The sequence below is a fragment of the Phallusia mammillata genome, chromosome 8 (genome assembly GCF_965637545.1).
Source record: "Phallusia mammillata chromosome 8, kaPhaMamm4.hap1.1, whole genome shotgun sequence".
NCBI lineage: Eukaryota > Metazoa > Chordata > Ascidiacea > Phlebobranchia > Ascidiidae > Phallusia > Phallusia mammillata.
This window is the reverse complement of record NC_137259.1, coordinates 5,326,246-5,343,258: the sequence shown is the minus strand read 5'-3', so window position 1 is coordinate 5,343,258 and position 17,013 is coordinate 5,326,246. Positions and strand designations below refer to the sequence as shown.

The window sequence follows — 17,013 nt, the reverse complement described above, 5'->3', positions numbered from 1 at the left end:
GCATGTTTTCGATCGAGCTTGTTAACACATACTGCTATTTACATTAAAAGTGGTTCGCGAACTAGCTTTGTGTGGTCTACCCACAAGTAGTTCTTGTGCTAAGTGCAAGAATTTACAAATACAAAGCCTTTTTGAAATCTACTTTAATCGTATTTGGGCAGTATGCAACGAGCTCATTGATTAACAAGTCTTATTTATTTGTTGCTGAAAAACTAACTCGTCGCATGGTTTTAACGAAGCAAAATACTATTCCTGATCCTGTACAGGAACATTTTGCTTATTTGTCCTTCTCAACTATTTTGTTTCAATTCAATTTCAAATCATTTTCATTTGTTCATTTTTTCATCAATTTTCTTTGCTTACTGACTAAATCTCGAATTTGCAGGATTTGTGAATTTATGTGAAAAGGTGTAGACAACCATTGTTGGCCACCACCCATTGTTTGTTTATGATTTGTGTGTCCAAGGGGAAAATACCCCGTTTGGAATTTTACTAGGAGAAATTTGCAGTGGAAAAATTATCCTTGCATGGAACATATTTCCGTGATTGGTGTAACTGTAAACATTGTCTGTTTTGTAACCAAATTAGTCTAGGCTTTTTGTAACGTTTTTCCTTTTTACATTAAGTTGGGCTAATATTGGTGTAAATGTAAAGATTTAGTTTAGTTTATACAGTGTATAAAGTCTGGCTCGGAAAAAAAAAACTTTATATGCTTTAAAAAAAAGCTTAGAAATAAAATTATTTTACCAAAATAAGCACTATGAAATAAATTTTGAATAAATTTTTTTAAAGTTTTTCAAGGTGTTTCGTTAATCCCTGTTTGTTTTTTTGTAACATTATGTCAATTAACTTGTCTTGTCACCTGTTAGGGGCCACGCGAGGATGAGATCGACTGGTGGTCCAAGTTTTACGCTTCCATTGGCGACAAGACCATGTGTGGAGTTTACATGGACACTGGAATGGATTTGGTCAAGGTGAACCGCAACTCCTATATAATACACATGTTGAGAAATGTTATGATCGATCGGGTTTTGAAATATAACTGTTTGGATTTGACAAGTAAAAGTTTCCTTTCAAGTTAGCTGTAACAAAACCTAATTGTAGATAACGATGAAGTAGTACGCCTCTGCTATAGGCTTGGAGTGCTGTGATCGTTTTACCAATCCAAAATATAAAAAAATGTAATAAAATACTGTGATCTTCACTTTAGGTTTACAAATACGAGTTGGAAAAAGCTGAAAACTTTAACTACTTCAGTGATTTCATTCAAACCTTCAAGTTGTTCCGGGGCAAAGCGCACGACGACGAAGAACCCGATTATGCTGGCGAACTTAAGGTGAAAACTCGTTTACATTATCTCTCATTAGTATGATATTCTTTACATACGACTGTCATAAAGTTGCAGTTTTTCGTAACGAACACGTATCTTTACTGTTTACAAAGTATTAATTTTATTTCCTAATAACTGAGTTTGTTGCCTTGGTAAGATATGAACATAGAAATGTCACAGCTTGCAAAAGTTCCTACACAGAAATACTGTAAAACTAGGGATGGTGTTAGCTCAGCGTAAGTTTCATAATTGATACAAAGTCTTCTGAATTTGCGCGGAAACATACTGTTAATACGTTGCACGTAGCATAATATATGTTGCGTACATTTAACTACAAAATGTCAGCAATGAGTAATGGATTTTCTGTTTTCGCCACATTCAGGGTACATTTCGCATATACCGCCTCCCGTCGGACGACTCGCTTCCGCCACGATATTTCAGAGACCTTCCATCGACTGACCCAGTGGTATGTATGAATTCAAATAAAAACTTACAGATACCTTTCGGTTGTATTGAAAACACGGCATAACCAGTGGTGGGATCCAAGCTTTATGTTAGCCGATTCTATCACAAAAGTCATATTTTTCAGCCGGTCCGGTTCGCTGATCTCATAAAATTTCGTGAGACAGTTCTATAGAACCGGTGCTAATCGGCTAAATGGCACCACAATAATTGTGTAATACAGGCCAAACGAAAACTGAGACACTAGCGCTGCATACTGGCTGGCAACTATACGTTATATTCCTATTACAGAATCCGGTTAGTCACATGACTGGTGTAAGATTATGCAATTAACTGGACGTTTTTTGGGTTACAGTTGAGATTTATTATCTTTATGCAATTAAACGGTTTGTCGATTAGCCGAACTATTCTTTACTACTTGAAAACTATTAGCTTCGCAGTGTTTTAAATCTTTACCCATAATGTGTTTTCCTTGTTTGCTTGTTGTCAGTTGCAAGGTGCTTTGTCTTTGTGAACTTCGACGTTTTACTTTACTCTTTACAGGAGGTCAAGATTCGTGTTTACGTCATACGGGCGTACGACCTTGCCCCCCAAGATTCGAACGGACTCGCTGATCCTTATCTAAAGATCAAAGTCGGAAAGAAGAGAATCTTAGATCGGGACAACTATATTCCGAACTCACTTGATCCGACATTTGGAAGGTGGAAAAGTTTTCAAAACAGTGTCTTGGTTCAGTAATCAAAAGTTCTACTATGACAGAAGCTACAGCGTAAAGCAGTGGTTCTCAAACTTTTTTGACCGCGACCCAAATCTGAGTTTTATGAACATCTCACGACCCAAGCCTCAATTTCGAGGCCATGTTGTCGCCGCATAGGAGTCTGCCCATGTCAAAATGGCTGCAGGTTTAACGAGTTCGATTCGACAATACTAAATTACACAACACACATTGTGGCTTTGCAGCACAATAATCATTGATAGAAGTGAATCCCAAATCTAAAAATGTTTCCTTGTACGAATACTTACTCATCCTCAACCGCTAACTGTTACATCTCCGCGTTCAGTTTCGCATGATTAACTTGTCCTATTATTTGCCGTGCTATGACGTAACAATCGCCATGTGCGTAACAGTAAAATTGGAAGGCTATTGTCAGTATGTTGCAATGATTAGTTCATTTTACTGTACAACGTGGTCGAGTGAGGGGACTTTAATACTACTACATTAAGTAAATTCGTTTGTCTTTACTTAATGCAGTAATAGTTCGTTTTGGAAGAATTGAACCACCATTACGTGACCCATTTTTTGACCCTGCGCGACCCATGTTTGGGTCGCGACCCTTACTTTGAGAACCACTGGCGTAAAGCATAAACAATTGTTAAAATACCTCATGACGTATGGTGATCGCTAGTCTGCATGGGCGCTCCAGGGCAGATTCCAGTTTGAATGTATATATCTTAGCTGAGCAATTGTCGAACTTGCGATCCCCTACTACGAAGCTGACGGAATAACGGTGTATAACGCCTTTAATTGGCCTGGTGTACTATGATTTTTGAGTGAGAATGCCGTAATCGCTGGTCTGCATTTACGCTTTTTTTACGCGTTTCAGTATGAATGTATTCCTATAGTGTTTTAATCATATTAATAATCCGGTATATACTGTTTAAAATCAGGACAAAACAACATTTTCAACAACCTTTATTCAGACTTAATGACCACATACACCGGTGTAAAAAATACAAAGCTAAGTCACTACTTTAAACTGTTTGCTACCAGCGTTATGCTTAAGCTACTCCTTAGTCCAGGGGTTCCCAACGTTTTAACGATCTCGTACCACTTGGACGCTCTGTTCTGCCACGCGTACCACTTCTTGCAGAACAACTAATCTGATGCGCGGTGTAAATTTGCTAACAGCACATCGAAAGTCATTTCCTGGCGCACTTAGTTTTTGTGAAAAAAACGGAAACTTCTCGCGTACCACCTGAAAAACCTTCGCGTACCACTAGTGGTACGCGTACCGCAGGTTGGGAACCCCTGCCTTAGTCTCTACAGCATAAGAAGTCCCACAAAACTTTGCTATGGATTCGAACTCACGTCTATCTGACTTTTCTCTTTTCACAGAATGTTTGAGCTTGATTTAGTGCTTCCCATGGACAAAGACCTAAGAGTTGAAGTCTTCGATTGGGACTTGATCGGAACTGATGACAAAATTGGGGAAACCGTAATCGATCTTGAAAACCGATATCTGAGCAATTTTCGTGCATGGTGTGGACTACCAGATACTTATTACACGTAAGTTACAATCTAACTGTGTCACTAAAGTATTTTAATTTTTTCAAGTTTTTTCAAAACAAAGCTGTTTAGTTCTGCATTCAACTGCTCGTTAGTATTTACTTTGTTTAACACCTACCTGGATCCGGTTGGGCGCATAACTAAGCTTGGTTATTTGCCCGGTTGGGTGCACAACCAAGCACTTTTTTGCGGGTTATGTATATAAGCCGTTTTTTTCAAATAAATAGCTGCGGTTGGGATTTAGGATCCTCATGCAATTAAACGGATTTCGCAGTTGTCCGATATGAAATTAAGTAAATTCGTTTGTCACAACAAAACTCATGTCAAATTATGTTATCCAAGTGATACAAACAAGCACCTAATTTCTTTCTGACTTTTCTAAGAGATTATGATGTCATAAATGTCTTACGTCATCGCTAACTTATTGTGTTAATACTAAGTTCTGGTCCGTGCCCCTGGCGAGATCAGATGACTCCAAAGGACTGGTTGTACGACAAAGCGAAACGAGAGAAGTGGGACGAACCAGTTTGGAACGGAAACTCTTGTGTGTATGTGGGAGGAAAGACTTACAGGTTGGATCAATTCGAAGCAGACAAGGTATGCTAAAACAATTTTGTTACTTAAGAAATCTCCCGCAGACAATATAATGTAAAAAGAAAGATTCTTTCTTCTGTTCAGGTGAATATTTAGACTGTTTCATAAAAACAGGTAAAAAGCAGAAATCCTTTCTTTAAAAGTTATGGACAGACTCCTGAAACATTTAAAGATTGTATAACATTTCTTGGATTAAAGTCCCCTTTTGTTGTTTCAAAGGAATTTATTGGAGCTACTTTCTCTTCTTTATTAAATTAATTTATTAATTAGAAGAAATGTAAATATATCAGAAAAAAACAACCTTCAGGCAAAAAAACGTGTTTCGGCATTACAAAAAAACGAAGCTATAGATCTATTTGCAACATGAAAAAACGTGCCTCTTTATGAAGAGTCAAAACGTAGATACAATACGACAACAAAAAACACAACAGAAAATTTTAGTCTTGTTGACGATAAATTTTAGGTTTTAATTTTTTTGTTTCTGTCGTTTAGAAACCATCTCCATATTGGGGTCCAGCGGAGCAGCGTCTATCTCTGCACATATTGAAGACCTTTCCTCATGTTTCGGAACACGTTGAAACTCGCCCACTCTACACAGATCTGCTCCCTGGCATTCAACAGGTAACAACAAGTTAATTTGATCAATTTAAAACTCCTTAAAATGACAGTATAGATGCAGGGCGTTTAAAGGTTCTACAAACACAGTAACCTTTTATTGTTTTTTTTTGCGACAAGCAAAATACTTATGCAAACCTCCGTAATATAATGGGCAATAAACCTTAATTTGTCTACAATGCAACTTAAAAATGGTAACACCCAGTTTGTTACTTAGGGAGTGAAGACAATACTGAACCTTATGTCGTTATATTTAAGTTCATAAACCATATCAGGTCATTGTCGTTAAGAGTTTGACACATATATATTTCGCATTAACTGCATTATCAGTATCTTATATAAATGGAATCCTTAATTTGTCTATACAGGGTAGCGTTCAGCTATGGGTTGATATGTTTCCGAAAGACTACGGCGAACCAGGAGCCCCCTTTAACATTGATCCCAGAAAACCATCAAAGTAAGGTCCGATGAGCTCTACGTCTACATAGAAATCAACCAACAAATTTTTGTCTTACAGATATTTTATACGAGTGATCATTTGGAACTGTAGTGAAATTCCAATGATGGATACTTCGTTTTTAGGCGACCAAATGACCGATATCTACTTCAAGGGATATTTAACTGGACTTGAACATAAGAAACAAAAGACTGATGTACATTACAGGTGTTACTCGAAATTATTTCAAAACTTGTTTTTTTGTGTTAAGAAACTGTACGATTGTTGTCGTTGTTGTAATAAGTAAAGTACTCATAAAACGTTATGTAAAGTACTCATAAAACTGTTCCTGACTCGAGTTGCTGGTTCTAACAACTCGATTTGACTCGGATCAAATTTACTACCAACAGATCACTCGGTTTCATTTGCGGTTCACTGCTTTCGTCTCGAGTAATTATAAATAACTCTCACTCGAGTTGCTGCTTCTAATCAATTTGGTTTGCCTCTAGCCATATTGACTACAACTTAAACTACTCGAATACTCTTAGGATCCACTTATTTTTTCTCAAGTCATTGTAAGAAAATAACCCGACCCAACTTGAGTTGCTAATTCTAAACGACTCGATTTGACTTGAATCTAATTTAATGCCATTAAACTACTCGACACCACTCGAGATGTTGTTTTTGACTCGACTACTTTTACAATCCATTTATCTTGGCTAGAGTCATTGTAAAAATATGACTTAAACTCACTCGAATTGCCGCGTCTAAATATATGAAATCGAGTGTGTTTTGTAACTGTATAAAGCTACAACGACTTATTTGCTGGTAAAGGTCTCTTGACGGCACTGGGATGTTCAATTGGCGTTATATATTTCCGTTCAATTACTTGCCACAAGAAAGGTTGGTCCATGTGGAGAGAAAGGAGCATCTATGGAGTCTGGACAAAACCGTTACCAAATTTCCTCCAGTGCTCAATATACAAGTGTGGGACAATGACTTGTTTGGCCCCAACGAGTATATAAGTGAGTGCTGTAATAAGCGGTCTACACCTGAGTTTAACCCGTTTAGTTTGATATTTTGAAACACTAGTTCTAGTAGGGTTTTTATCATACTCAAAACAGTTCATTCAAACTTAAAAATAGAATCACCCAGCTTGTTGCTTGGTGGATGAAGGCCATAATGAACCTTATATCAGTAGAATAAGGTTCTTACATCTATTCTTATCATAATATATTATTTGAGCATAAGACTGATTGCTGTTAATACGAAATATATTTTTTTGCTGTTAATACGAAAATATGTAGCTGTTAATACGAAATATATGTATCATACAATTTTAAGAACGAATTGTTTTTATGAACTTGAACCGTGTTTCAAAAATCTCGTTTTATAATGTAAAAATACTTATTTTTTGATTTTTATAAAAATCTATTTTTTTGTAACACAACGTAAGGTTACGTCATCTTTCATTGCTTTATTTCTTTTCCTTTGCAAGGCGAAATTTCTCTACCATTGACGAACATGGCCAAGTGCTGCAAATTTCAGCGCAACTGCAAACTGGCTAATGTGCCGGATTTACAAGGCAATTGCGAGATGGATATTATTAACCTGTTTGATCAGAAACTTTTGAAGGGTTGGTGGCCTTTATACCGAGTGGTGGAAGGACAAACCCAACAAGCTGTAAGTGTGTGAGGTCGCTAGTTCGAATCTGGGCTAAGTTGTAATTACTTTTTGCGATACCAAATCGTCGAAGACAATAGCTGACCTTTTTTGTGGATGGTTGGTTGTCAAAATATCTAACATTTTCTAGCTCATGTGCAGCATACGAGGCAGGCAACGATGCTTGTGATTGGACTTCCAACGGGCTAACCACTGAGCCTGTATACAGTTCATTTGGTAGAATTTGAGTCGCGGAACGGCTCCTGTTATAGGTTCAAACCCCACTGCAAGCTAGGCTACATTTTTCTTCCCTGACATTGCCATGCTGCTATATTCCGCTTCATTGTTTATGTGCTACTTGTAGGGCAAACTTGAGATGTCTGTGGAGATTGTGACCGAGGACGAACATGAAGAAAAACCCGCAGGTCCCGGCCGAGACGAACCGAATTTGAATCCCAAACTGGAGAAGCCGAAGTAAATAGAACTTTTATGAAACTAATTGTCAAAATACAAAACCCCAGATGGAGCCCCTAAAAAAGTTGACCAAATCCGTTATATATGGTCTAAACATGCATTGCAAATTTACTCGAAATGCTAATTTCCGCCCAATTGCTTACATAACATAAAGGAAGTATTTATGAAAAATACTCGTGTGTAACTTTGCAAAATGTTATTGTCATCATAACGATTCAGGAATACCACACAAAAGAATCGTAAACCTACTGACAATACGAAACTTTGTATACGGTAAATATTAAAAAATCCGAAATTCCTAATTTTGTTGTCAAAACAATTCTAATCAATTTTTCACTGTCTATAATCGCCATGTTCAAGAGCGAACGGTCCGGTTAAAACTATGTTTTCTAAAGCCCTAAAGAATGTTTTGATGATTTTAGATAGCTTCTAATGGTATTTTATTTTCACAGACGTCCTGCCACCTCATTCGCTTGGTTCAGTTCCCCGTTTAAATCCCTTCGTTACATTATATGGCGGAAATACAAATGGTTTATCCTTGGCTTTTTGGGGGTCGCTTTGCTAATTATCTTTTTTGTTCTTTTCTTCTACTCGTTCCCGGTAAGTACCCTTGATGACGTTGGCGTGACGTATCAGGCACGCACGTGTGATGTCACAGCACCTGTTATGGTCTGTGGCGTTTTTTCGATGGTTAAATTGTTGATGCCCGTGTGCACTTTCACTACAATTTAGAATTGTAGTTTACAAACACGTGTTTTTTAATCGAATAATTTGCACCAGTAGTTTGTAGCTTATGTGAAACACGCTCCAAATTACTTTTTAATCGATGTGGGGGCGCCCACTTACGGGCGTTCTGAAAATTATGTTTGCGATTCGCACTTAAATCGATCAATTCGTTTTGCTTACATTATACTCCAGGGTATAACGCCTCCAACCGCCACTGTACAGATTTAATGCTTAAATGCAACCGACGTATCTTGCTTCAAGTCCAGAATGTTGTTGTCATATAGCATATTTTATCACATATCTTATTTAAATTTATTGATTTTAAAACTTACGCACATATGAGCAATAATCTTTAACATATGATGCCTGCTATTCGCGGGAAAGATCCTGTAATCAACACTAAATGTCACCTTTGGTAAAGGTTTATTTTATCCTGTAGTTTACTGGCGATTCATTGGCTTTTGTTTTACACGAGACAAACGATATTAGTTTGTCCAACCACCCAAAACACTGTTCCAATAATATGGTTACAATGTACTTTCATAAAGCTTAACTCATATACAGTTGTATTGTCTGAATGCGATACTTTAATTTTAGGTTTGGTTGCCTAAACTTTTTATTTGTGTTTCATAAAAACAATTAACCAAATTTTCTCCAAGGGTGCTATTGTGACCAAAATCGCCTAATGTTTCAAAGGTAAACTTTTTTCTGGTGAAGCATGGCAAACTTTCTCACTCTAATCTGAATGTCGAATCGACATTTCTTTTTCTTACCCAATGCCTGGGTGAAATAATTTACATTTACAAAATTTCCAAATCTTTGTATTTTCGTTTTGGTCGATTCGGACTAAAGCGTTAAACTTAACAAAGCTGATCTATTTTATTTTATTTTGTGTTTTTTCTCGGTGGTTTGGGTGTTTCCTAATCGACAGTTTGATTTTGAATACGAAGAGCATCTTATTTGGTGACCTTAATTCGGGAGGCTATTGATTAAAACAACTAAAACCGGTTTGACCACGTACCTTGAATACTTTAAATTGTTTAAAACACACCGTTTTTTTTTCGTACAAACTATCCGGCTTCAGTATGCAATACTACGGAAATACTCCGATTAACCAAAACTTTCTTGTACTTTAAGTGCATGAAAATCTTACCTGATTCTGTTGTACTTTCGACAAATAATCAGTACTATTATCCTCTGATCTATTTCTAATAATTATTTTTTTACTCAATTTTCTTTCCAATTCCTCAGGGTGCCTTGGTTCGGCTTTTTGTGTAATCTGGTGAGTTTTGAGTAATGGTCTTCATTTCATATCTCATACAAATCTTATCACTTTAATAGCAAGCATTGGTTTTTTGATTTTGGAATTATGTGCATGCTGTCATCTCTGCAAATGGCATAGATTATTTGTTAACCATTCATGTTGTACAGATGGGATTTATCATTTCATTTACTTTTTTTCTTTGTTGTATTGATTTGTTTTGCAAACTAGTAGTTAAGTTTGTGTAGTTGATTTGATTCATAACATTTTTGCCTTTAGTCCATGGTAGTGATTTTATAAACCTCTAGAGGTAATAACTAGAATTAATTATTTTACTTTTTCGTATTCAAACTTAACATTTTAATTAAAAAAAAAATCATTCGTGACGTCTAAATGGTTGTCAAATATTTTTTTGTGAGTATTTTTCACCAAAACATGATTTCTTATGATGGCTGCAAAAACTTTAATTATATCTGCAATAAATACCAGCGCTATCACATGCAATGCTCATATTTAACAATATTACTTTTCGTTATTACAGGGCCACATTTCACAGAGGCTGTTGGACCTTGTCGCTCCCAGTGAAAAGTAGACTTCAACATACAAAATACTTGGTAGTTTGTATGGCTGGTACGCTCTATGCCTCCAGCTAATAGCCAGTGTTTAGTTTCTATGCTTAAAAATGCATAGTTAAGTTTTTAAAAAACTTGCATGTACATGTTTTAATCTTTTGGATTACTTCGTTGCAATAGTGTACATAAATACATATAAGTTATATAGATGTGTGATTGTAGATTTTTAGTTATTAGGAATTTATATATCAGAGGTTTTTTAGTCTTTTTATTGTGTTTATCTGTGCAATGCAAGTCTAATTTTTGAATGTACAACTTCAAGATTGTGAATTTCAATTTTGTCAGCAATGTCCACATGAAAGGTCTTTGACCACAAGGAAACCTCACAACCAACATATCTAAGCTGGTATCATCTTTTCAATAGCCTAACCAAACCATGTGTTTAAATTGTTTGTGCTTTTCAGTGAAAAACTAGGCGAAGATAAAAACAAACTAAAATATTACAATTTTGATGTATTAGTCCATTCGTGGAGCAAGCATTTTTGAAGCCATTGTAATCACTATTCGTTCGAAGCAGAAATTCGCTGAAACTTTGCTTTCAAGGTTCTCGGAATCCGAAGTATGGTGCACTCTCTTTTACTGCTTTATGTACATTGCCGAGTAGATAATAAACGAAGATATGTGTTTATGTATATTACCGTTGCATTGCACTATTTTGTGTAAATTTTGCACCTGAATTTAGTGTTGTGATCGTGCTTTGCATTCTATTAGGTTCTGTGCTAGTTCGTAATACACGTTTTTCGCTATTATCAATTCTTTGGCTATCGATTTGAGCTACTGGCAGCATTTTCTGCTGACGCATACACTCATCTATTTGAGTTTAGTCATCCTTACATTAAAAAGCATTCATTTCATAGCCGGGCACTGGACTTTTTTGGCCAAGTCCGGAATTCGGTATCTAGTAGCCTACAAGTTCTCAAAGTGGTCAAAAATGCCTAGCTGGGGTGATCCAAGCAAGGGGCAAAAGCCTTATCGCGTTCATTTTCAAAACCGACTGCTTGTTTTTTTCCCTATTTTCGCGAAGAAGGATGTTTAGCGGTCTAGGTTTGCTGCTGTCTGTGCGGTTTTTGATACACGGTTCGTAAAACGCAATGTGGCGTCAATTTGGTTTTGAGAAAGGTATTTAGAGAAATTGCCTGATATTTGTTCCACTCAGATTTAATAACCCTGTTCAATAATGATCGTACCAGTAAAGAATAGCCCAATCAATTTAGAACAATCTGTTTTCTTCGTAAAGATTTTTCGTAAACAAGTGACTTTCCATTGCGTCAGGATGTTTGTAACCTGATTAAAGCCATGCTTGATGATCCAAAAGGATGTTTGCTTCCTTAGCGCTACTCTTTTGTATCAACAACAAAGTACCCTTGTGTTGAAACAGAGAAAAACACGGGAAGCCAATGCTTAGTAATAACTCGTTTTTTCTGAGTCATGTGTTTGTAACATGGGGTAGTGTAGATTAGCTGTTAAACGTCTTGGTTGTATTGTAAGATAAATAAGTGTAATGCGGCAACTCATATTCTTGGCCTACAGTAACTTACACCAAACATTGATTGTACTTCTTGCAAACGTAAGCGGCCATTCTCAGAACTTAAATCACAGTAGCCTACACCAGGCCCCGTGACGGAAAAAGTAATCGTCGTCTTGTTACAGGCCCCCATCGCCCAAACCATCGATAACAAAGGCATACGAGCAATTACAGTGATGTGTTGTGGATTCTTTTGGTAACTTCCTGGTTCTCAAAGTATAAATGGCCCTCTAGCAAATTTGTTTTCCTTGCACGCTGCCAGACCATAAACTCCATGTTTTTTACAGAAATTGATTTGCATTTTCAAGATGTGGTGACAAATACCATTTTATCTTTGTCAAACCCACCCACTTTGTTATTAAGTCCAAAAAAGACAATACTGGCACTGTGAAAGCACGAAGACACCTACTGGTCGCATCAGTGTACCGCTTTACGTGCTACAACATGTAAAAGGTAGACGTACCACAACCTAAAGTTTGTTGTACGTTTATGCCAAACATAACCAACACGTTCTGTATCATAGCGTTTTACTTGGAAAAAGGGGCGCACTATGTTTGATGAAGAAATGTTGCAAGGACTCAAAAGGAAATTTTTCGTGCTGTACGTATTAACACCATCTTGTATACCATCCTGTTCTAAAACTCACGCGAGATAGTATAACGTCCTGTTTTTCGAAGCACTTTTTTTAATTTACCCTAAACTGCAATCTATGACTACATTGAAAAACTTCCGCTGTATATCTTGTAGCATATGCTCGTTGCTTGCTTGCAAAGCACGTATTCCAGTTGCCAAACGCAAACGCCTTATTTGTTATGGGAGGAAAGAAACTGTTTACTGGCATTTACCAATAACTCGGTTTAAGCATGCCCAGCACACCACCCATAAATAGAGCAGAGTTTTAAGTCGGGGCGGGTTTTTCGAGTCGAGTTTGGGTTTTTCGGGTCGGCTTACAACCCCGACATAGAGTATGAATCCGTAAATCATAAAAAACACTCAAACATGTACACAAGTAATCTGAAGGAATTATTAGGCCCACTGCTTATATTTCTATTTGCGGAAATAAATTTTAGTCTCATCCGATTCAAAGTTAATACGTAGGCTACTCGCATCGATTCACGAAGTTTGCAAACTATTTGCTCTGTAGGCTATATCAGTATTTTAATCGTAATAAATAAGTCATGGGCCTTAATAGGCTATATACGGGACCGTATAAAATGTTTATCAGTTTATAAACTCAAAATTTATAAAGAAGGTATGTTTGTTGCGTCTATTTAAATTTTTAGTTTTGACACAATGTTCCTTTTATACTACACAGTTAATTTCGGTCGCTAAACTCTGAAACTTTGTTAAACTGCTAACGTAAGAACTCACATCAGTTGGGAAATCCTCCGATAAGTGGCGTAAGGAGTACAGGCGCGAATAAGTTTTATATCGTTAGGATTTGTAGAATATCGTTAAGGATTGTAGAAACTAAATTTCATGAAATAAGTTTTTCAGTTGGTGATAATTGTAATTTTATTCCTGACAAAAAAAAATAATTTGGATTTTTTTGCCCTTTTCTGTGTTTTGCCAAATCAAATCGCATTGATTTTCATCTGTTTTGCAAATACTTTTTTTATTTTTTGTGCAAAGGTAATGCATCAGTTATTGCTCGTTTTTGCTTTTGTGTTTGTACGCGAACTGTAGCTTTTAAAGCCTAAAACAGGCATAAACAATTCTGAAATTTAAATTTAAGTATGTGTTAAAGTATGCTATATATGCACTGCGTTTGAAAAAAACCTTCAACTTTGCTGCTCAACAACAACGATTTTTAAAACCAGGCATGTTTAAATGCAATAAATTTATTGTACAGGTCGAATCGGTCAAAAATTGTAAAATATAGAATGGTCAGTCCGTTCAAGTGTCCGAAATCTGCAAAATAAGAATTTAAAACATGTAAAATTTAAAACAGTGACTCATGATCAATTGTGCCATGTTGTTGCTGCAACAGTCTTGTTTTTGCCCATTTCAAAAAGTAATTTGCTAACTTAGTATTTTGCCATAAATGTCTTGTCAAAACATTACGATGAATTTCAGTAGAGGTATTTACCAGTTAAATTACTGCTCCAACTCTTCAGTCTGTTCGGGTTCTTGGGCTTCCAATTCCTGGACAAGGGTTTGGAATTCCTCAGATTGCTCAAGGTCGGCTAATTCTGCACAAAACAAGGACAGTCAAAACTTAAGAACATTTTGATACAAATTTCGGCAAAACTGATTCTTACCCTCTTCAGTCATGTCTTCTGGTGCCTTGTCTCTGTAAAAAAGTCAAAAAATATATTGTTGTATAGGTTGGTTTTCGAAAAACCTTTCGGGTATTGATATCCTAACTGAAGTTTTCAAACTTACCCAACAAGTCGGACTCCAATCCAGATTGGCTTCTTGTATTTTCGGTAGATGCGGACTCCTCTACGGATGATGCGTCCAGCTCTGCGGACCGCTCGGCGAAGACGGAATCGTCGTCGTCGGCGGCCGAACCAACCTCCCTCAACATCAACGAGCAAGACAACAGCAAAGAGAAGAGCAAAAAGTGTCAACTTGTTCATGGTTTTGATTTATTCTGCTGCGAAATAAAATTGCGGTAAATTTCCCCACATTCTTAGCAGTCCGAACCTTGTTGGAATTAATGTCCATTTCAAACCTAATGGAACAAAACTTATGCAAAAACGCGAATGCCACCAAAGCGTTTAGTGCACTACTGTTTTATACAGCACAAAACCCGTGACTATAAACCTCTTGCCCAAGTAGAGTGCTACGTTGACCTATTTTTGAAATCCAAGCTCTCACTTTTATAGGCAAACGGTTTTTCTTTATACTTACTTGTTCTTTGGTCAATTACTTCCGCCTGAAAAAACACGCCGCGGCATATGATCTTCCATATTTCTAAAGTAAGGTGACTCACTGAAATGAAATGATGTTTCTACGCAACTGTGTTGTAGCCAACCTAGGCTACAGTAACTTTTAGTAAATACATGCTAATGTTACCACATGTTTTTGTTTTTATTTACCATGCATAAATATTCGTAATTGAAAAAAAAACCACCTTAAAAAGGAATTTTTATTATTAAAAGCGGGTCAAGTGAAGGTTAAAAGTCATTTTTTAAACACATGTTTTCAAGGTGAAGGCGACTGAGGCGACTTGACCGCGAAATGTATTTAGGAAAAGTTTTACCACATGTTTATAGTGTTTGACCGTGTGGAATTAGAATCAGCGGTTCTCAAACTGGGGTCTGCGTTCCTTTAGGGCTCCGTGAAGCAATTTTGCGGGGACCGCGAGAAGGTGGAAGTACGTATAAGTTGGCGTCAGTTTGTGCCACTGAATAAGTACAAATCAAACTAAAATTGAAGATAGACTGTCTCAATTGCTAAACAATAGGGGCGGTTTTGAAAAAAGTAATGAGTTTGAGAACCACTGAATTAGAGAGTCAACTTAGTTAAAGTCGTCAAACTTACGAATCGAAAGTTACCGATTGCGAACAAACAATTGATATGAAATATTTAAATGCACTTGCGCCAAACTGGTTAATAATTTAATAATCCAACAAAAATTTAGCTAGAAAAAAAGCTTGAAAACAGTTGAACTAAGCGCTTAATAACTTTTTATATGTACTAAGAATGAAAAAAGCGGTCAAATTACTTTATGAATGACAAAAATGTTTTTTTTAAATTAAAATGCAAGTGTTACGTCCAACCCATAACAACAACAAAAAGACTGTTATTAAGAGCGAACAGTTCGCAAACTTCGTGAATCGTTGTGAGTATAAATCATGTTTAAAATCAAATCAGACCAGAATATGTTACCTATATATCTTTGTATACAAGTATTGGGTCAAAATGCCTTTAGATACTTGATCAACACGTTTGGATATTCCTAAACCAAACGGGGTTAACGACTCCGATATGTATGAGCATTAATAACAACATGAAGGGCCTATAATGTAACTTAGTTGTGTAATGTCACGTTTGAAAAACAGGAACAAATGTTGTCTATCAGAGTATGAAAAACGCAAGTCTCATATTTCCTCTACTTCCTGTTTATTACACACGGCCCTATTAAAGGAAAAAGGGCCAACAAACCGAATCGTGGCCACTCCAAGGATGAAAAATTTCCAAGGATGTAACTAAAACGTTTTGTCAATAAAGCGACAACAAATGACATGACTCAGGAGTTTTGTATTATGAGTTTACCAAACGATTTTCCGCATTACTTTGCCAGATGTTAGGCTACTGGTGAGGTTAAGAATTATATCTGAGCCCAACGGTTACAAGTAAAGATAAAGGCAAACCAACCGGAAAATGCGAAATATTAATAACAGTGCGCTTTAAAGTTTCGCGACGGTCTTACTATCTAATATATAAAAAGCATTTCTTTGGTTTGTTGAAATTGTAAAAGGTCATGCTTTTTTTTTTTTTTTTTTTTTTTTTTTTCACGGGGTTCGAACCCAGGACTCTCCCGGGGACGAATCCCGATCGTTTTTTTTATGTCTGTATGTGGGTCAGGCCCGCCAGACCGTTCGGCCAAGTTCCTGCTCATTTTGTGTAACACAGAAATAATCAATGCTGCCCCCTGGTGAGTTACCGTTTCAGGCTGCTGCTAAGAACTTTTCATTGCTTAACGGTGGACTACCTGGGTTTTTTTACGTTTTATTTTTTACCTTTGTCAAGCAACACGTTTCTTTGACAAAATGTATTCGCGTTTGTTTGGTTAAAATTTCAAATCAGGCGCAAACTACAATTCAATTTGTGTTTAATGTAAATATAATTTTGGAAAAACTTACATTTGTTGAAAACTAAAAATTGTTACTAATGTTTTTGTCTGTGTTACTTATCTTTGATTTTGTGTCATGTACAAACATTCGTTTTGATAACTTTAGTTGTTTAGTGTTTTTCCTAGAGCCCAATTATGCGTAAAGGATGGTAATAATTTGAAAGTCGTATTTCATACTGGTTGTCAAATGTACCCCACAAACAAA

The 17,013-nt window shown here is 36.5% G+C and overlaps 2 protein-coding genes across 7 annotated transcripts in view; one reads left to right on the top strand and one right to left on the bottom strand.

Moving 5' to 3' along the window:
- LOC145203878 (myoferlin-like) overlaps positions 1 to 11,232 on the top strand; it is a 40,769-nt gene extending 29,537 nt beyond the window's left edge. For 4 of the 6 annotated variants that reach the window (XM_080076229.1, XM_080076231.1, XM_080076232.1 and 1 more), the window contains 14 exons: positions 870 to 974; positions 1,211 to 1,336; positions 1,713 to 1,796; positions 2,336 to 2,493; positions 3,909 to 4,079; positions 4,520 to 4,676; positions 5,166 to 5,294; positions 5,657 to 5,745; positions 5,806 to 5,952; positions 6,559 to 6,749; positions 7,223 to 7,407; positions 7,751 to 7,860; positions 8,313 to 8,460; positions 10,389 to 11,232. In XM_080076229.1, the coding sequence (XP_079932355.1) occupies positions 870 to 974; positions 1,211 to 1,336; positions 1,713 to 1,796; positions 2,336 to 2,493; positions 3,909 to 4,079; positions 4,520 to 4,676; positions 5,166 to 5,294; positions 5,657 to 5,745; positions 5,806 to 5,952; positions 6,559 to 6,749; positions 7,223 to 7,407; positions 7,751 to 7,860; positions 8,313 to 8,460; positions 10,389 to 10,439 (1,851 nt within the window). In that variant the 3' untranslated portion in view covers positions 10,440 to 11,232. Of the gene's footprint in view, positions 1 to 869; positions 975 to 1,210; positions 1,337 to 1,712; positions 1,797 to 2,335; positions 2,494 to 3,908; positions 4,080 to 4,519; positions 4,677 to 5,165; positions 5,295 to 5,656; positions 5,746 to 5,805; positions 5,953 to 6,558; positions 6,750 to 7,222; positions 7,408 to 7,750; positions 7,861 to 8,312; positions 8,461 to 9,837; positions 9,869 to 10,388 lie in introns of all 6 variants that reach the window. The other 2 variants (XM_080076230.1, XM_080076235.1) reach the window with 1 other exon arrangement.
- Positions 11,233 to 13,829: 2,597 nt separating this feature from the next.
- LOC145205032 (uncharacterized) lies at positions 13,830 to 14,777 on the bottom strand. The gene is made up of 4 exons (XM_080077668.1): positions 14,390 to 14,777; positions 14,266 to 14,297; positions 14,094 to 14,196; positions 13,830 to 13,915 (listed from the first exon to the last, which is right to left on the bottom strand). Exons 1-3 carry the CDS (start codon positions 14,584 to 14,586, stop codon positions 14,102 to 14,104), a joined length of 324 nt encoding a protein of 107 aa, XP_079933794.1. The 5' UTR covers positions 14,587 to 14,777; the 3' UTR covers positions 13,830 to 13,915; positions 14,094 to 14,101.
- Between the last annotated feature and the right edge of the window lie 2,236 nt (positions 14,778 to 17,013).

What these genes read in the sequence shown, in the direction of transcription:
- LOC145205032 (XM_080077668.1), bottom strand. Translation starts at nt 14,586, where the DNA reads ATGAACAAGTTGACACTTTTTGCTCTTCTCTTTGCTGTTGTCTTGCTC. An exon ending in ATTGGAGTCCGACTTGTTGG is followed by an intron (nt 14,298 to 14,389) that starts GTAAGTTTGAAA and finishes ACTTTTTTACAG; the next exon opens with AGACAAGGCACCAGAAGACA. An exon ending in AGAAGACATGACTGAAGAGG is followed by an intron (nt 14,197 to 14,265) that starts GTAAGAATCAGT and finishes TGTTTTGTGCAG; the next exon opens with AATTAGCCGACCTTGAGCAA.